Here is a 16,405-nt window from a genome sequence, read left to right as displayed (position 1 = left end):
GTTGTCTTTTAAGTAAGATGACAATATATGCAGATAGAAATGTTTGTTACCAGGAGGAGTTATACAAGAAAATTTTGATGTTTCATGGGACAAGCAGGACTTGTCAGGTTGAGTTTATAGAGAAGAAAGCTTCAAAAGTTGTTGTTTAGGATTTACTGAGATTTGGTTTTAACTCTGTTTATTTACTAAGATTTGATGGTAATTATTTGCTTATTTTTTGTGTTGGATTAGTAATTGAACTCTCTCTTTAGTTTTGTTTATTCTAGGGTGTTTGGTTATGTTTGGACAAGGGACTTCCAAATTCCTAAATTTTGAAGTATTTGATACAAAGTTAATAAGTAATAGATTACAAAATGTTAGATCAAAGAGATTAAAAATGCAGTTCACGAGCATTACAAAAATATGTGGGAGATATTTTCAAATCAAGGTGTCATTTATGGATCCCTCTTAATAATGCAGTTCTATTCCCTTATGTCAAGGGAGAAGACAATTTGGTGCACAAGGCTTGTGTCATGGTTAGTTGGATATGACATTGCAACTAAATCATAATAGTGTGTATGACATTGTACTGTTTTAAAAATGAGGTATGAAAGTGGAAAATACCTAAAGAGTTTAAAATCTAATTACTCTATAAACATAAGATACCGCGGTGTACCATTCTACATGTTATAATAAGGGTGAAGAACAAATCGATATGTCCCACTTCGTGTTAATAGAAAACAAATCCAGGTATTATCAATTACCTCAAATAAAGGTTTCTTCATGTTCTTCTTTTGGGGCAAACTTTGTTATTGTTGAATATAATGTTATAATATGAGCATAAGTCTAGCTATATTTCCGCTAAACGTTTGAGTTCAAATTGGTTTAGAACAGTCTTATGTATAAAGGATTACAAGTTTTAATTCACATTGAATTGGGTAGTGTATAAATTGGTTTTTACCACATATTTTGTAATCCATTTAATAAGAGACATACGTATATTGATATAATTATGTATATACAGAAGGCCCCTAAACCCTTAGATAATTCTCTTGTTATCCTCTTACTTTCGCCGCGTTAGTACTCCTAAAGACGACTCTCTACGACAATGAAAAAGAGCAGTCCCGCAAGCCTTGCAAGCCATGCAAGACAAGTAATTGAAATTGGGGAGTCTTCCAACTCCAAGAATGTCGACGGTGATCAGAAGGATTTTGTTTGTGAAATATGTGTCGAGTCCAAGGCTGCATCCGAGTCGTTTGGCATTAAAAGTTGCAGCCATTCATATTGTACGGACTGCATGGTCAAATACGTGTGCTCCAAGCTTCAAGACAGGCATCGGTTGCCCTAATCCTGACTGTGCGTCGGGAACACTAGAGCCCGAGCACTGTCATTCGATCGTACCCGCCAACGTGTTTGAAAGGTGGGGAACTGCATTGTGTGAGGCTGTGATTCCTGCCTCTCAAAAGTTTTACCGTCCCTTCAAGAATTGCTCCCTAATGTTAATTATTGATCATCACGAGAACGAGGTTGTGAGGCAATCGGAGTGCCCTAATTGTAAGAGATGCTTCTGTGCGCAATGTCTGGCTCCTTGGCACGTTGGGATCGACTGTGCTAAGTTTCAGAAATTGAATAAGGATGAGAGGGAAGCTGAAGATAGTTGAATATCAGAGTGCGCCATGAACAAGACTAACAAAATAAGAATATTATTAAGTAAATGAAAATGCCGAAACGGCTACAAAACCCTAAGAGGTTACATTGTGACTAGCTTATTCTCTAATGAATAACAAAACACCCTATTTATAATAAATTAACCCTAATCTCTAACAAAACCTATTTCTAATGGGCTAAGCCCAGAAAACTAAAATCCTAATATTTTCCAACACCCCCCGTCAAACTCATGGCGGTATACGACATGGGTTTGCAAACAAGCAGATGCGGACTGGCTTCGTTAGGAGGACAAACAGACAGGCAGGCATGCAAACTTGACTTGACTTGATTCTTGACTTGACTTGACTTGATTCTTGATTGCAAACTGGCAAACTGGTTCTTGATTCTTGACTGGCTAGTGTTGAGAGTATGAAAAGAACCCGTCACTATACGGACGAGATTTTCATATCTCAATTCTAGCAACGAACAAACAAACACAAATACTATCACTCAAGTGGTCACAATTCCAAGCACTCGAGTGACAATCACAAAACAATCTCAAACAAGCCAACAACTCGTGAGGCCCAAAAACAAACTTAACTATGTTTTTTTTTCCTTTGCCCGTGTGAGCCTCAAAACTTCCAACCTTTTCTCTTTCCTTTTCTTGTTTCTTCCATTTCTTCTCTTTTTTAATTTTTTTTTCTCTCTCTCTTTTCTCCTTCTTCCTCTTTTTTTTCTTTTTTTCCTCCTGGGACCTTTTCGAATACTTTCCTTCAACAAACATTTTTTTTTCTTCACCATGACAGCGATTTGGAGTCGAACGGTCCGACCAGTTTGACAAGTAGTGTCTTGGGCAGCAATTAATCCGAGACTACCTTTACTAGCAGCAGTAGTAGCAGCGGTGGCTGTTGCTCTGGTAATATCACAGAGGAAGAGGAAGGTGGCGTTGCACGGCAGGTCTTATGTGGGTGAGAGCAGCAGGCAGCGGGGCAGATTCTGGTGGGGAAGCAGCATGCCATCAACACAACTGAAAAATTAACACACTATTTTCCTTGCAAACAGTAAAAAAACGACTTAGACGATCTAAACACGAACGACAACGGACACAAGCAAACGGATACCAACCCAAAGCAGATTAAATCCCGAACGATGAAACCCGCTCTGATACCAAGTTGAATATCAGAGTGCGCCATGAACAAGACTAACAAAATAAGAATATTATTAAGTAAATGAAAATGCCGAAACGGCTACAAAACCCTAAGAGGTTACATTGTGACTAGCTTATTCTCTAATGAATAACAAAACACCCTATTTATAATAAATTAACCCTAATCTCTAACAAAACCTATTTCTAATGGGCTAAGCCCAGAAAACTAAAATCCTAATATTTTCCAACAAAGATATCATGCTGAGGAACCTCGTTCAAAAGAAAAATTGGAGGAGATGTCCCAACTGTAGGTTCTATGTGGAACGAATGGAGGGTTGCAGTCTCATGGTGTGCAGGTCAGTTTTGTACTAGCTCTTTGTCTAGTGGCTCTTAAAATTACTCCATACAGTACTGTTTCAAAAAATTGATTTCAGGGGCCTATCAATTTCTATTTACTGTGGATTGATTGCAGGTGCCGAAGTTATTTCTGCTACAGATGCGGTAAGGTTTATTAGGAATGCAGGTGTGGAGTTAATGCTTGTTGCTAGTAGAGGCGCCGGCGGTGAGACAGTTTATTCCTAGTAGAGGCAAAACGAGCAGATCCGCCTCCATTGCTTGTAATATTGGCAGCTTTGACAGCCCACCTCAGCTGACACTTGACATTTTCTACAATCTTTGGTTATTAGGATACTTGAGTTTTTTTTATTGTTCTTTTTGGATGAATGCATGAGAAGTTTTTTAGAGTGCCAAAAGTTGTTTGAGCCAACACAAATTTGGATTCGAGCTCGTTGGAATTTTACATACTTCTTTTCAATGTTGAACATTTTTAAAGTCATCGATCAGGTTCAACCTCCCAATGTTTGTATACCTTAATTTTTTTTTTCCTGATCTAAAATATGTATGATTTTCACTTAACAAGTACGAATATTGTTGAGTGGGAAGAAATGTTTGTTGGGAAATACTCCCTTAACTAAACCCAAACACAATCAGCACGTAGCTTAGAGCAACTCCAGCGGATGCTGGTTGCTTGGGCGACAGGGGAGGAGAAAGGGCCTAAGGGCCGGTGGGAGCAGCTCCAGCGGGGAAGGGCCCGAGTGAGGGTGGGAGCCCGAGCGAAGGGGGGGTGGGGAGTCGACGGGCCTGTGGCCCGAGGGCTTTGCAATTTTTTATTTTTTTTGTGTCAGAGAGAGAGAGAGAGAGAGAGAGAGAGAGAGAGAGAGAGGGTTTTTTATTATTTAAACAAACAAAAAAAACTATTATTTTGATTGCTTATTGACAGGGGGGAGGGTTCCAAGGGTGGAGATGTAAATGGCAATTACTGTTCATTAATGGTAGTTACTATTCATTTAAGGCAGTTACTGTTTAATATGATGGATTGAATAGTGAATTGCCAGGGGAAAGGGTGATAGAATAGAGATATTGGTGTATAAGATGAGGCCACTTGTAATTAGATTAGAGAAGAAGTTAGTTAAGGAAGTTAGCTGTGTAAGTGTAAGACTATAAATACCTCAACACTGTATTACTTGGAAGTTAAGAAATATATCAGAGATATTCATCTTCTCTCTAAGTTCTTTCTCTCTCTCTCTCTCTCTCTCTCTCTCTAAGTCTGTTACATTCTTAGTCTTCCTTACTGTATAATATTGATCATAGTTAACATGGTATCAATCGCCATTGTTGCCTGCGCATAATCTTCGATCCTCTGCTTCCGCTCCGATTGAAGGTGTATTCGTTCTTCTTGATTTGTGTTTTTTCTGATCTCTGATTCTCTTCTTCTTCCTCTAATTTGGATTTCTAGGGTTTCTTGGGTGGTCGTGATCTTTCTTCGATCATCTTTTCTGCTTCCTTCCGTCTTGCATATCAACTGTTTGCTATTATTCCTCTGAGAGTTTTTCAGACGAAATTTCAATGGTGACTGCAACGCAACTTCAAATTGTGCAATCTCCGATTACTGCTTTAATCTCCACAATCTCGACTTCGGTTAATGTCAAATTGGATGACTCCAATTATCTCAATTGGAATTTTCAGATACAACTTTTGTTGGAAAGCAATGGTATTATGGGGTTTGTTGATGGCTCGCACCCTTGTCCACTTCAATTTGCAGTTTCTCCTACTGACTCTGGCTCTTGTACTTCTGCTGAATCTGATGCATTTGTGGTGTGGAAAATGCATGATCGGGCTATAATGCAATTGATCACAGCCACTTTGTCTCCTGTTGCGTTGTCTTGTGCTATTGGTAGTAAGAGTTCTCAGGATCTTTGGATTCGTCTGAAAGAACAGTTCTCTACAGTGTCTAAGACTAGCATTTTTCAAATGAAGTCAAATCTTCAGACGATAAAGAAAGGGTCTGATTCGGTGTCTCAGTATCTTCATAGAATTAAAGAGGCTAGAGATTACTTATCTGCTGCTGGGGTTTATTTTGTGGATGAGGATATAGTTATTCTTGCTCTCAATGGGTTACCTTCTGAATATAACACTTTTCGCTGTGTTATTCGGGGTCGTGAGAATGTGATCTCTCTTAAGGAGTTTCGATCTCAGTTGCTTGCTGAAGAGGTCATTGTCGAAACCTCCACAACTGCACCTTTTATCACTGCCATGGTTGCTAATACTGTCTCTCATTCTGGCAAGAATCACTCACCTAATCTTGCATCTGGGCAGTCTCAATTCTTTTCTGGAGGTTACAAGCAGTTTAATGGGAATAAAAACAAAGGGAAAGGCAAGTTTCATCAAGGGGCTCGGTTTTATTCACCCAAACAGTATACTCAAACTCATGTGCTCCCTACACCAAGTCCAGGAATACTTGGTCAATCACCAGTACCATATTTTGGTCATCCAAGTGCACCATTGCTGCCTACTTGTCAAACGTGTAATGTTGAAGGACACACTGCTCCATATTGCCAGTCTAAACCTCCTGATAAAGCTCCATGTCAAATATGTGGCAAGCACAATCACAGCACATGGTACTGTTTTTTCAATGACAAGGGTCCTAATTTTGGTGGTCCTACCCGACAGTTCTATCCTTCTCAAGTGCAACCATCCACATATGGTGCTCCAAGCTATAATGCTCCATTTCAGCATTCATCAATGCAATCTCAACATTTTCATCCTCATCAACAATCTCCACAAGCATTACATACTGTGATGACTCAGTCACCATCTTCACCGTCTCCTTCTTATTCCGATCCTCAAGTGTGGATCACTGACTCTGGAGCCACTAATCACATGACTGCCGATCTCAGTAACCTCTCTTTGGCATCGCCATATCCTACATCTGAGACCATTCAAACTGCCAATGGTGAAGGTTTGCCTGTGTCTCATATTGGTAGCACAGTTCTCAATGTTTCCAAACTGAATTCTGTGCATCCGATTAAGCTAAATTCTGTGCTTTATGTTCCGAAATTGACACACAACTTGTTATCTGTGCATCGAATCTGTTTAGATAATAACTGCTGGCTAATTTTTGATGCTTTCTGCTTCTGGATTCAGGACAAGGCCACAGAGAGGATCATTTACAAGGGAAAATGCAGTAATGGCCTCTATCCCATCCCTTGTCTTTCTGCCACATCTCATTCTACACATTCAGCTCCATTTCCAGCTAAAGCATTCATTGGTCAGCATGTTCATTCTACAACCTGGCATAACAGACTAGGTCACCCATCTAATAACATTGGTTCTTTGATGCTAAAGCAAGCTAATATTCCTTGTTCCAAGTCTTCATTACCTGTAATGTGCTCTAGCTGTTTGGAGGGCAAGTTTTGTAAGCTTCCCTTTTCCCTAAGTACTAATAAGTCTGTAAAAAATTTTGCTGTTATTCATAGTGAATTTTGGGGTCCAGCTCCTTCTATTTCCATTGATGGTTACAGATATTATGTGACCTTTATCGATGAATATACAAGACATTGTTGGCTGTTTCCTTTGATCAACAAATCTGATATCTTTGCTACTTTTGTTGCATTTTATTCATTTGTTCTTACTCAGTTTGCAACTGCTATTCAAACCTTACAGAGTGATGGAGGGGGTGAGTATGTTAGTAAGGCTTTTTAGTCCTTTCTTCTTGATAAGGGAATTACTCATCAACTTTCTTGCCCACATACACCCGAGCAAAATGGTCTAGCCGAGCGAAAGCATAGGCATGTTATTGAAACTACTGTGACCCTATTACAAACAGCTAGGTTACCTGCTAGTTTTTGGTCGTATGCTTGTCAAACAGCTGTCTACCTCATTAATCGAATGCCCTCTTCTGTGCTAGGACATAAATCTCCTTTTGAACTTTTGTTTGGTCATCTTCCTGTTATCTCTCATCTCCGAATTTTCGGGTGTGCATGTTATCCTTTGTTAAAGCCTTATAATTCTACTAAATTACAAGCCAAGACCACCAAGTGTATTTTTCTGGGTTATGCTACCAAATATAAAGGGTATATATGTTATGAGGTTTCTAAACAGCGAGTTTATATTTCGAGACATGTTGTGTTTGATGAGGATCAATTTCCTTACACAACTTTGTTGGTCCACTCTACAAACTCATATAACTCTTCTTCAGTTCCTACTTTCACACTTCCCGCACCTGTGATTTCTAATGACAATGTTGAGTTACCTATGTCTCATTCATCATTTCGATCACCATCATCTCATACCAATCCTGCCTCCTCATCCTCACTTGCTCCTTCTCCCATATCCATCTCTCATATTCCTTCTTCACCCCTATCTGTTCCATCCATTACTGGTTCTTCCACTTCTCATTCTCTAGTCCTTGTCCCTGTGGCACTTGTCCCTGGTTCTGATGCTTCTCCAGCAGTGTCCTTTGGTCCTGATACTTTGCAAGAGGTGTTGGAGGTTCCACCCCTCAATTTGCATCCTATGCAAACTCGGAGCAAAAGTGGTATTATCAAGACCAAAGCTTTATTAGCTACTATTCAGGAGTCTGACTGCACTGATTTGTCCCTTATTGAACCAACTTCTTATAAAACAACAATGAAGGATCCTACTTGGTTGAAAGATATGCAAGAGGAGATCAGTGCTTTACATAAACAAGGTACTTGGAGTTTGGTGATATTACCTTCTACAAAGAACTTGGTCGGTTGCAAATGGATATTCAAGATCAAGAAACATTCTGATGGCACCATTGCTCGCCATAAAGCTCGGCTTGTTGCTAAAGGGTTTAGTCAAGAACCGGGTCTTGATTATGGGGAAACCTTCAGTCCTGTGGTTAAACCTACCACGGTTCGCCTAGTATTGGCTTTGGCAGCTCAATTTCATTGGCCCCTTAGGCAACTAGATGTCAAGAATGCCTTTTTACATGGCATTTTGGATGAAGAGGTGTATATGACCCAGCCTCCTGGTTTTGCTGATGTCACTACTTCTCACCTTGTTTGCAAGTTGCACAAGTCCCTATATGGACTTAAGCAAGCCCCTCGAGCTTGGAATGACCGATTTACCAAGTTCTTGCCTCTTTTGGGTTTTCAACACACTTATTCTGACTCCTCTCTGTTTGTCAAGACAGTTGACTCTGGTATTGTCATCTTGCTGCTTTATGTGGACGATATTATTATCACAGGGAATGCAGATGCAGCTATGCAACAGGTTATTAGTGCTTTAACCAAGGAATTTGATATCAAGGATCTGGGGGATCTGCATTTCTTTCTGGGCATTCAAATCTCTCGCACTGCACATGGCTTATGTTTGTCTCAATCCAAATATATTTTGGATCTCCTTACTAAAACTGAGATGCTTGAGTCCAAGTCATGTGAGACTCCCTGTTTGCCCTATAACCGGCTTCTCAAAGATGATGGTGCTCCTTATAACAATCCAACGTTGTACAGGAGTGTAGTCGGTGCATTGCAGTACCTCACCTTTACAAGGCCAGATATAGCATTTTCTGTCCATCAAGTATGTCAATTCATGCAACAGCCTATGATTGCTCATTTCACTGCTGTCAACCGCATTTTGAGGTACTTAAAGGGTACCATTCATCATGGCCTCACTTATTCACAAGGACCACTGCAATTAAAAGCCTTTAGTGATGCTGATTGGGCAGGTGACCCTAATGATAGGCGTTCTACCACTGGCATGGCTGTGTTTTTAGGAAACAATCCTATATCCTGGTCTTCAAAGAAACAATTGACAGTTTCTCGCTCATCCACAGAGGCTGAATATCGAGCCTTGTCCTCTACTTCCGCTGAATTAGACTGGATTCAGCAACTGTTAGTCTTTCTGCAGGTTCCTCTTACATCACCTCCGGTTTTATTTTGTGATAATTTGTCCACCATTGCTTTGGCTTTTAATCCGGTTCAACATCAACGTACTAAGCACATAGAGGTTGATGTTCATTTTGTGCGTGAACGCGTTGCCAAGAAACAACTTTCTGTTCAGTTTGTGTCCTCTAAAGAGCAATTTGCTGATATTTTGACTAAAGGGTTGAGTTCTCCTCTGTTTCGTACTCACTGTACCAACCTCATGCTTCGAGCATCGAATCATGTGTTTGCGGGGGGATGATAGAATAGAGATATTGGTGTATAAGATGTTGCCACTTGTAATTAGATTAAAGAAGAAGTTAGTTAAGGAAGTTAGCTGTGTAAGTGTAAGACTATAAATGCCTCAACACTGTATTACTTGGAAGTTAAGAAATATATCAGAGATATTCATCTTCTCTCTAAGTTCTTTCTCTCTCTCTCTCTCTCTCTAAGTCTGTTACATTCTTAGTCTTCCTTACTGTATAATATTGATCATAGTTAACAAAGGGCTCCATGGGTGGAATTGCTCTTAATATTTGTTGGCTTGGTTTCCAAGGGCGGAGTCGATCTTTTTTACCAATTTGTGGCGGCGCTGACTTCCCTAGATAGTTTTGTGGCAGCTACGCCTTACTTGGCTCACGGTAGTTGTGGATCTCTCTTGGACCAGTAAATTTGATGGTGGTTTTGGTTGAGTGTCCTTATTTTCGAATTGAAGATGATCCAATCGGTGGCTATCACTTTCGGATCAGTGCAGGGGTGTTTGTACTGCGTCTAGCTAGTAGTGTTTAGTGATTTTGCCTCATTTTCCAACAATGGCTTTGTTGTGGTCTTGCTTGATGGAGATGACACTGCGTATTTCTCAGGATAGGTCTGTAGCGTCATATGTCATCTTTGTGATATATTTGTTCTGGTGGTGCTTATGCTTGTACGATAGTGCTTGTGTTTATGGTAACCACTTAGGGGATTATCTATGATGTTTGTTTGTGCAAATGATCTCCATATTAAGTAATAGATTGCTCACTGGAGAAAATATACAGATGTTGGCGATTCGCGGGGGCGGCGGCCTGGCGTTGCCAGAGCCGGTGACTCCTCAAGGCCAAAGAAAGTGTCTCACAGGCTTTCATACGTCTTTCGAGGCAAATACGCTTTGGTCGTTCTTTCGTTTGAAGGGCCCTCGAAGCCTTTCAAAGTTCGTTACTAGAGGCATTGATCTTCATCAGAGTTTTCCAGATTTGATCCATGGTAAGGGTAGCTTCGCCAACGGGAGTGTCGTCGTGTCGTGGGGCGACAGAGACGCATGGGTGTTGGTTTGAGGTAGACATGATTGTGGTAGAGTGATTTGGTCAGGGTAATATGAATTCACTATTAATGAAATTGAAATCACCAATTCTTGGAACTAAATTCGCGCATCACCTTATGTGGAGGAGATGCACAAACTCGACTACATGTAAAAGACTAAGCGATCGTAAGATCACCTAGGCACCAGTGGGGTACCGACCAAAGGCTCTCCGAAAGTCAAGTTAATAAGCAATTTATGGGACTCAAATAGTGGGTAAGAGAATAAAGTATGCAATAATTGTATTATCAGAGATAAACCTTAGAAATGAGTATTTATACTAGTAAAAAAACGACTCCTTTTACTATATAGAATTTGTATCAAAACAACGAGAATCCAAAATGATATCACGGAATAGATATTGCATTCTCTTTAAAAGTGTGATTACTTACCGCACGACAATCCCTAGATTGTACGAATCTCCAAGAATATAGAAAACTTATCTGATCCCCAATCGAATTAGTTTCCGCATTTTTAGAAATAAGAATGGTCAATTTCAGCATATTTCTTATTGACGGATGTAATATCTTTTGATCCCCCTGCAGCAATGTGTTTTCCAAGTCTTAAGTTCGTCCATGTCGAAGTTCTTGATGTTGATGAAACCTCAATGCAAAAGATGTTTTCTTATTGAAGAGCTGAAAATGCATAATAATTAGAAATTAAATATATAATTCTGTCATTATATTGGCAGCAGAAGCCGCAGCCTAATCAAATACATAATAATATTCAACAGCTGACGTCATATGACACCTCATCCCCCAGCTTCATCTTCCCTATTTATACCCTCACTTTGCACTTCAAACAAACCCCACCTCTCTCTCTCTCTCTCTCTCTCTCTCTCTCTCTCTCTCTCTCTAGCTCTAAACATATACCAAGTCCAAAATAAAGCTCAAAGCTTTAGCTGCAATGGAGTGCAGTACTGAAACAATGAACACAAATTACGCAACCACTTCATCAACTATGTCTCAACCTCCTCCTTCTTCTTCACCATCGTCTCCTCCAACGCTAACTCCGACTCCAAGTCCACCAGTTGTTGTAAGTCCTTGTGCTGCATGCAACATAGTGAGGAGAAGATGTGCAGACAAGTGCTCTCTCTAATCTTGTTTGAGTTGTCCATAGATAATGTCATTGCTGAATACTTCTGCTACGTTATACTAACATGCTTGTCTTAAAGTCACTTCCCACTTCCTAATTCTTTTACTGTCGGAAAACAAACTGCGATGAAAAATGTTCAGAGCTTCGATGGAACCGACCAGCGGTCGTGCCTATTTGTTTGTTGTCACATCTCAAGACCATCTCCATACAGGGATTCAAGGGACGCCGGGTTGAGATGGAAGTGGCTAAGTACTTGTTAGAGAGGATGATACTTTATACCTGTGAATTGGAGCAGAGCTGGTGCAAGAAGGAGGAGTTGTACAAAGAGTTTTCGATGTTCCATCAGGCGAGGACTTGTAAAGTTGAGTTTATCAATATGTAAATTTAGGTTAACATATGGCGACGCGCGTTTGTCTATTACGGTATTCACTCATGCGTTTGTCACGCGTTTGTCTATTACGGTATTCACTCATGCGTTTGTCAGTTCGGATCATTTAGTCAAAGCGCACACTGTTCTAGCCAACTTGGCTAAGCTCAATCTGGTTAACCTAAGTTGCTTGCGGTGATAAGCGCTCGGTTTGACATTTGGGTTACGTATTGAAACGATGTGTAAAACAGAGCAGTTCGGAAGCAAAAATTGAATGAAAATTTGAGCAAATGATTGAAAATCAAAACGATACGATTTCTTTGTATATTTTTGTTGTTCGACAAAACTTCCTCCAAAAGTCATACTCCACCTGATAACATCCAAAACTCTGAGCAACAGAATTAACAGGATGCTTTAGCTATTCTTTCTTTTCGTTTATTTTTTGCTTTCTTTGATTTTTTCAAACTCTAAGAGTAACGTAGTAACCCTATGATATATACATTGTACCTCTCTGAAGTAAACTAGGACAATCATGCCTCGGCTGGTGCCGGAACAGAATCACCACGCGCTTCCTCTTCTTCCTGCTCTTCAGTACCTTCAAGAGGACTTTCCTCTTCTTCCTGCTCTTCAGTACCTTCAAGAGGACTTTGATCTACTTCTGTTGTGAAGTTCAGTGGCCCTTGTGGTGTTCCAAAGAGTGCGGTGAATATCTGTCTGTGGCATTCATCACAAAAGTAGATGTAAGTGAAATGGCCCTCGTATGGGAGCTTATGCACTGCAGCTCCTGGTAAAATCCGGTGCACAAAGTCAGTCATCGATGGCGGGACCACCTTATCATCCATCCCCTGTCAAACAGTGGAGAAAATGCCCATGATTAATACTTGATTTAACAGGAAAGTAATACATTGGATAAGAAATACTAAAGGCTCCTGTATAATTTGAACCAAGCAATTCAACGGCTGGAGATTCGTTGTGGTTACAAGGAAACAACTATCACCAGCAATCTGTAAACGAATATGCTACGGCATACACTAGTTTCTGAACCTAAGAACAATCTCACATTCTTCTAGTACAATGAGTGATCTCATTGCTATCTACGAGTCTACTCAACATATTACCAGTCTTCCATCAAAATTTTCCAAGTCCTTAGCGGTAAAACAATCGAAAAACAAACATGTAAATGACGGAGATGCTTCAGACCTGCCATATGTGTATTGGGCCAAGGAAGCCAATTAATTCCTCCTGAGAGGTGAGCATGGCCTTGAGCCAATTGACCACGCCTTTCCCCCGTTCTTTCTTCTGCAATTTGAGGTCTGCAAGGCTGAAACCCCAATTTGACACTTGTAAAACAGCTTCCTCCACAAAGGGTTTTGCATTTCCCTGCCTAATTGATTCTTCCACATCCCTTTGCCAGAATTCTTCGTAGATTGGGTCTTCCATTAGAGCTTTATCCTGGAGAAATTCAACATAAAGTTTTGAATAAGAATCCATACAGGTAAGATAATAATCTTACTTTGGCCTTTCGTTTATTCTAAAAGTAACACTGACAAAATGGGAGCCCAGTTACCAAATTAGAGTGGAATGGAAGCCAAACCTTCTAAAAATTCTCGATGCATCATATTCCAGGTCTACCACTAGATAATTAATTTTGAGAAAATTTGGAAAATCAACTAAAGATGATGCTTTGCTACAGGTTTAGGATATACAAATCAAACATGAAACTCTTTCCGCATCGTTAGAGGAGGAGAACTCTACAGTCCGATTATGTGTCCATATACCTAGTTACATATGCAGCTTATGCGTTTATGTGGAAATTAAAAATTTAGTTGCCAAATTTGTCAACGTTTCAACAAGTAAACAAAATGTCGAACGATCCTCACCCTCTTTCCCAGAGACAGTGACAGCCATCTATCAATTTGTCCATGCTTTCCAGATAAGAAGCTTCTGTGATAGAAGTAAGAAAGAAAACTAGGAAACCTCCTAGCCAAAAAGTACATAAATTTTCTGCTTCGCGTCCACTTCTCCCAGGTTCTGCGCCTCTCTTCCCTATTCATGAATGAATCATACGGATTAACCATTGGAGCAAACATGGCTGCACCTGCGAGTTAGACCGGTAGGATCATAAGAAAATGCTTTTGAATAGAATACATTAGAGATCCAAATTTCCTCAAAACATGTTACTCGTCCCAGTTACATGAATATTGATTTGATCAAAGACTTATCATACATTAGAAATTAGTTTTATCCCATATCAGGCAATGATATTATAATGCTTGTTACGAAAATCTAGCAACATCTCACCCACGTAAATGTAGAAATCTTCAGGCTTATGTCTTGCATGAAAATCAGAAATTTCAGACTACATGGCAAAACTCAAGGTCATTGCCAGAATGAATAGTACCCGAAGCTAGCCGCACACATATTCCTCTGTGGCAATGCCACTCGAAATACAGTGACAGCTTCGAATTTTTGCCCATATTCTTCATCGTTGACATATACTTGAAATTTTTTACATGGAAATATCATATAGAAGAGGCATTAATACCTGCAAGTCTATCAGGAATGTATCTGAGCGCTGCCCAAGCATGCAAGCCTCCGCTCGAGTATCCCACAACCCAAAACTTGTCATTCACACCAACAGCATCAGCTAAGAGCAACATATCCATTGCAGAAGATTCAAGGTTTCTGTTGGGGTGAGGGTCACTCTCTCCAAAACCAGGAAGATCATATGTCAATAAGCGAACGCCAAACTCTTCCAACAGGGAAGCCTTGAGTCCAGGTATTCCTAATGTTCAAAACAATGACACAAAACTAAGAAATTGCACAACGTGCGTTAACAGAGAGGTTATCTGTTTGCTTTCAACATCCAAAATGTGCAACCTGCGAGGCGGGACGAAAGGAAAGAATGTGGAGCAATGATTGAAAACCTAGCTCTGTCAGCCGGAACGCCTTGCTCCTTGTATGCTATGAATCTACCATCTGGAAGCATTACGCGGGCAGCACTCGGAGGATGAATGTAAATCTTCTTTACTTCCGGGGCAGGACCGGAAGGAGTAGTTTCGACATTCACATACACCACTGGAAATTTGAAAATCCGTGTCAGTAAGATGGACATCGATTTTAAAGACCCAATTACACTTGAGAATTCAAACAAAAAAGCACCCCATGAATCAACCAATGTCAAATTTCTAGCACTGTGAAACCAAATATGTTGTAGGAAATTTTTCTCGGAAAATTTCCAGGATTTCCAGAATTTCTGTTTGGTTCTCGAGAAAGGATATCATGCAGATTTAGCAAGCTCCGTTGACCACTTGGTACGACTCCCTCGGAATCCGAAAATGAAATAAATTAAAACAGTGAAATTTTCAAGTCATATTTCCTTCATTTTCTCAGAAACCAAACACAAGATAACATTTCACAATACAGGACAAAATCCCGAGTCAGAAAATTTTCCGGTTCATGTCTTAAAAAAAAAATCGAATTAAATAAAAATTCAGAACTCATAGCAAGCATAACTTATCCAACAAAAGAATCTATTAGTCCTGAATTTTCTCAGCAACCAAACAGTGGATAAAAAGCCACAAAAACTCGTTTTCCTCCTCCCCATCTTCTCGGCAATCAAACACAACACACACTCACGCACCTGCAAAAGCAAGAATCGTGACGCAGGCAATCACCGACCAAGCATGAATCGGATCCTTATCTTCCGGCAGATACTCGTTCACGATCCCCAATTTCCTGCGAAGCTGCGTCACTCTCTTCCCCAAGTACGACTCCCTTACCTTCCCCAAGCTCCTCCCCAACACCGAGTCCCGATTCCCTAGGCTCTGCCGCACTATATCCCTGCACCCTTTCCCGAACTCCACGGCAATCTCCGCCGCCGCTTTCGAGAACTCCCGCACAAGTCCCCCCAGCGTCTCCGGCGGCACCGGCTCGCTCGCATTGGGCCACACGGCCACACCGCCCGATGCGACGCCGTACGCTGCCCTTCCCACGCCGCTTCCGCCCCCGTTTACCAGATCATTGGGTCGCCACGGCCTGGGCCGGGCCGCGTAGAATTCGGGTCCAGTGTCCGGCTCCGACATTGGATCACACAGCAACTGCGGGCAACGAAGAAAAATGGAAGAAAAAAGATGTTGGAGAGTTGAAAATTGAGAGCGTGGTTTTTTTATTTTTTTATTACATTGAGAAGAATAAAAAAAGAATTCTATAAAAAAAAAGGGGAAATGTGGGAGAAATTGGGCGTGGAAAGGTTGAAAACAGGTGTTGAAAAGTGGAGCGAGAAGATGAAAGTGGGTGGCTTTTTGGTTTCTTGCAGTTGCAGTGTAATTCCCTTTCTTGCTTTCCGGAACTTTCCTATTTTACTCTTGTTTTTATTTACTTTTTACTATTGTTTTGACAATAGCGGATTTTTAATGTGTCCGAAACACATATCATATGTTATTATAAACGTGAAATTTTTATTTTTAATTGTTTCTTCAATTATACAGTGACATATGATGTATATATCTGTGTTTCAAACACATTGAATGACGATCTTTTCATTCTTGATCTTTTCGTTTTAGCTCTTGAGAATCATTAATCAAACATTTAAACCAAGTCTTAAT

The 16,405-nt window shown here is 40.4% G+C and overlaps 1 protein-coding gene and 1 pseudogene across 1 annotated transcript; one reads left to right on the top strand and one right to left on the bottom strand.

Moving 5' to 3' along the window:
• The first annotated feature begins 1,087 nt into the window (after positions 1-1,087).
• LOC126616955 (E3 ubiquitin-protein ligase RSL1-like) lies at positions 1,088-3,312 on the top strand (annotated as a pseudogene).
• Positions 3,313-12,092: 8,780 nt separating this feature from the next.
• LOC126615883 (uncharacterized) lies at positions 12,093-16,052 on the bottom strand. The gene is made up of 6 exons (XM_050283810.1): positions 15,442-16,052; positions 14,679-14,876; positions 14,344-14,583; positions 13,679-13,896; positions 12,999-13,250; positions 12,093-12,643 (listed from the first exon to the last, which is right to left on the bottom strand). The coding sequence occupies exons 1-6, from the start codon at positions 15,881-15,883 to the stop codon at positions 12,329-12,331; spliced, it is 1,665 nt and encodes a 554-aa protein (XP_050139767.1). The 5' UTR covers positions 15,884-16,052; the 3' UTR covers positions 12,093-12,328.
• Between the last annotated feature and the right edge of the window lie 353 nt (positions 16,053-16,405).

The sequence above is a fragment of the Malus sylvestris genome, chromosome 3 (genome assembly GCF_916048215.2).
Source record: "Malus sylvestris chromosome 3, drMalSylv7.2, whole genome shotgun sequence".
NCBI classification, from domain to species: Eukaryota; Viridiplantae; Streptophyta; class Magnoliopsida; order Rosales; family Rosaceae; genus Malus; species Malus sylvestris.
This window is presented reverse-complemented; position numbering and strand designations above follow the sequence as displayed.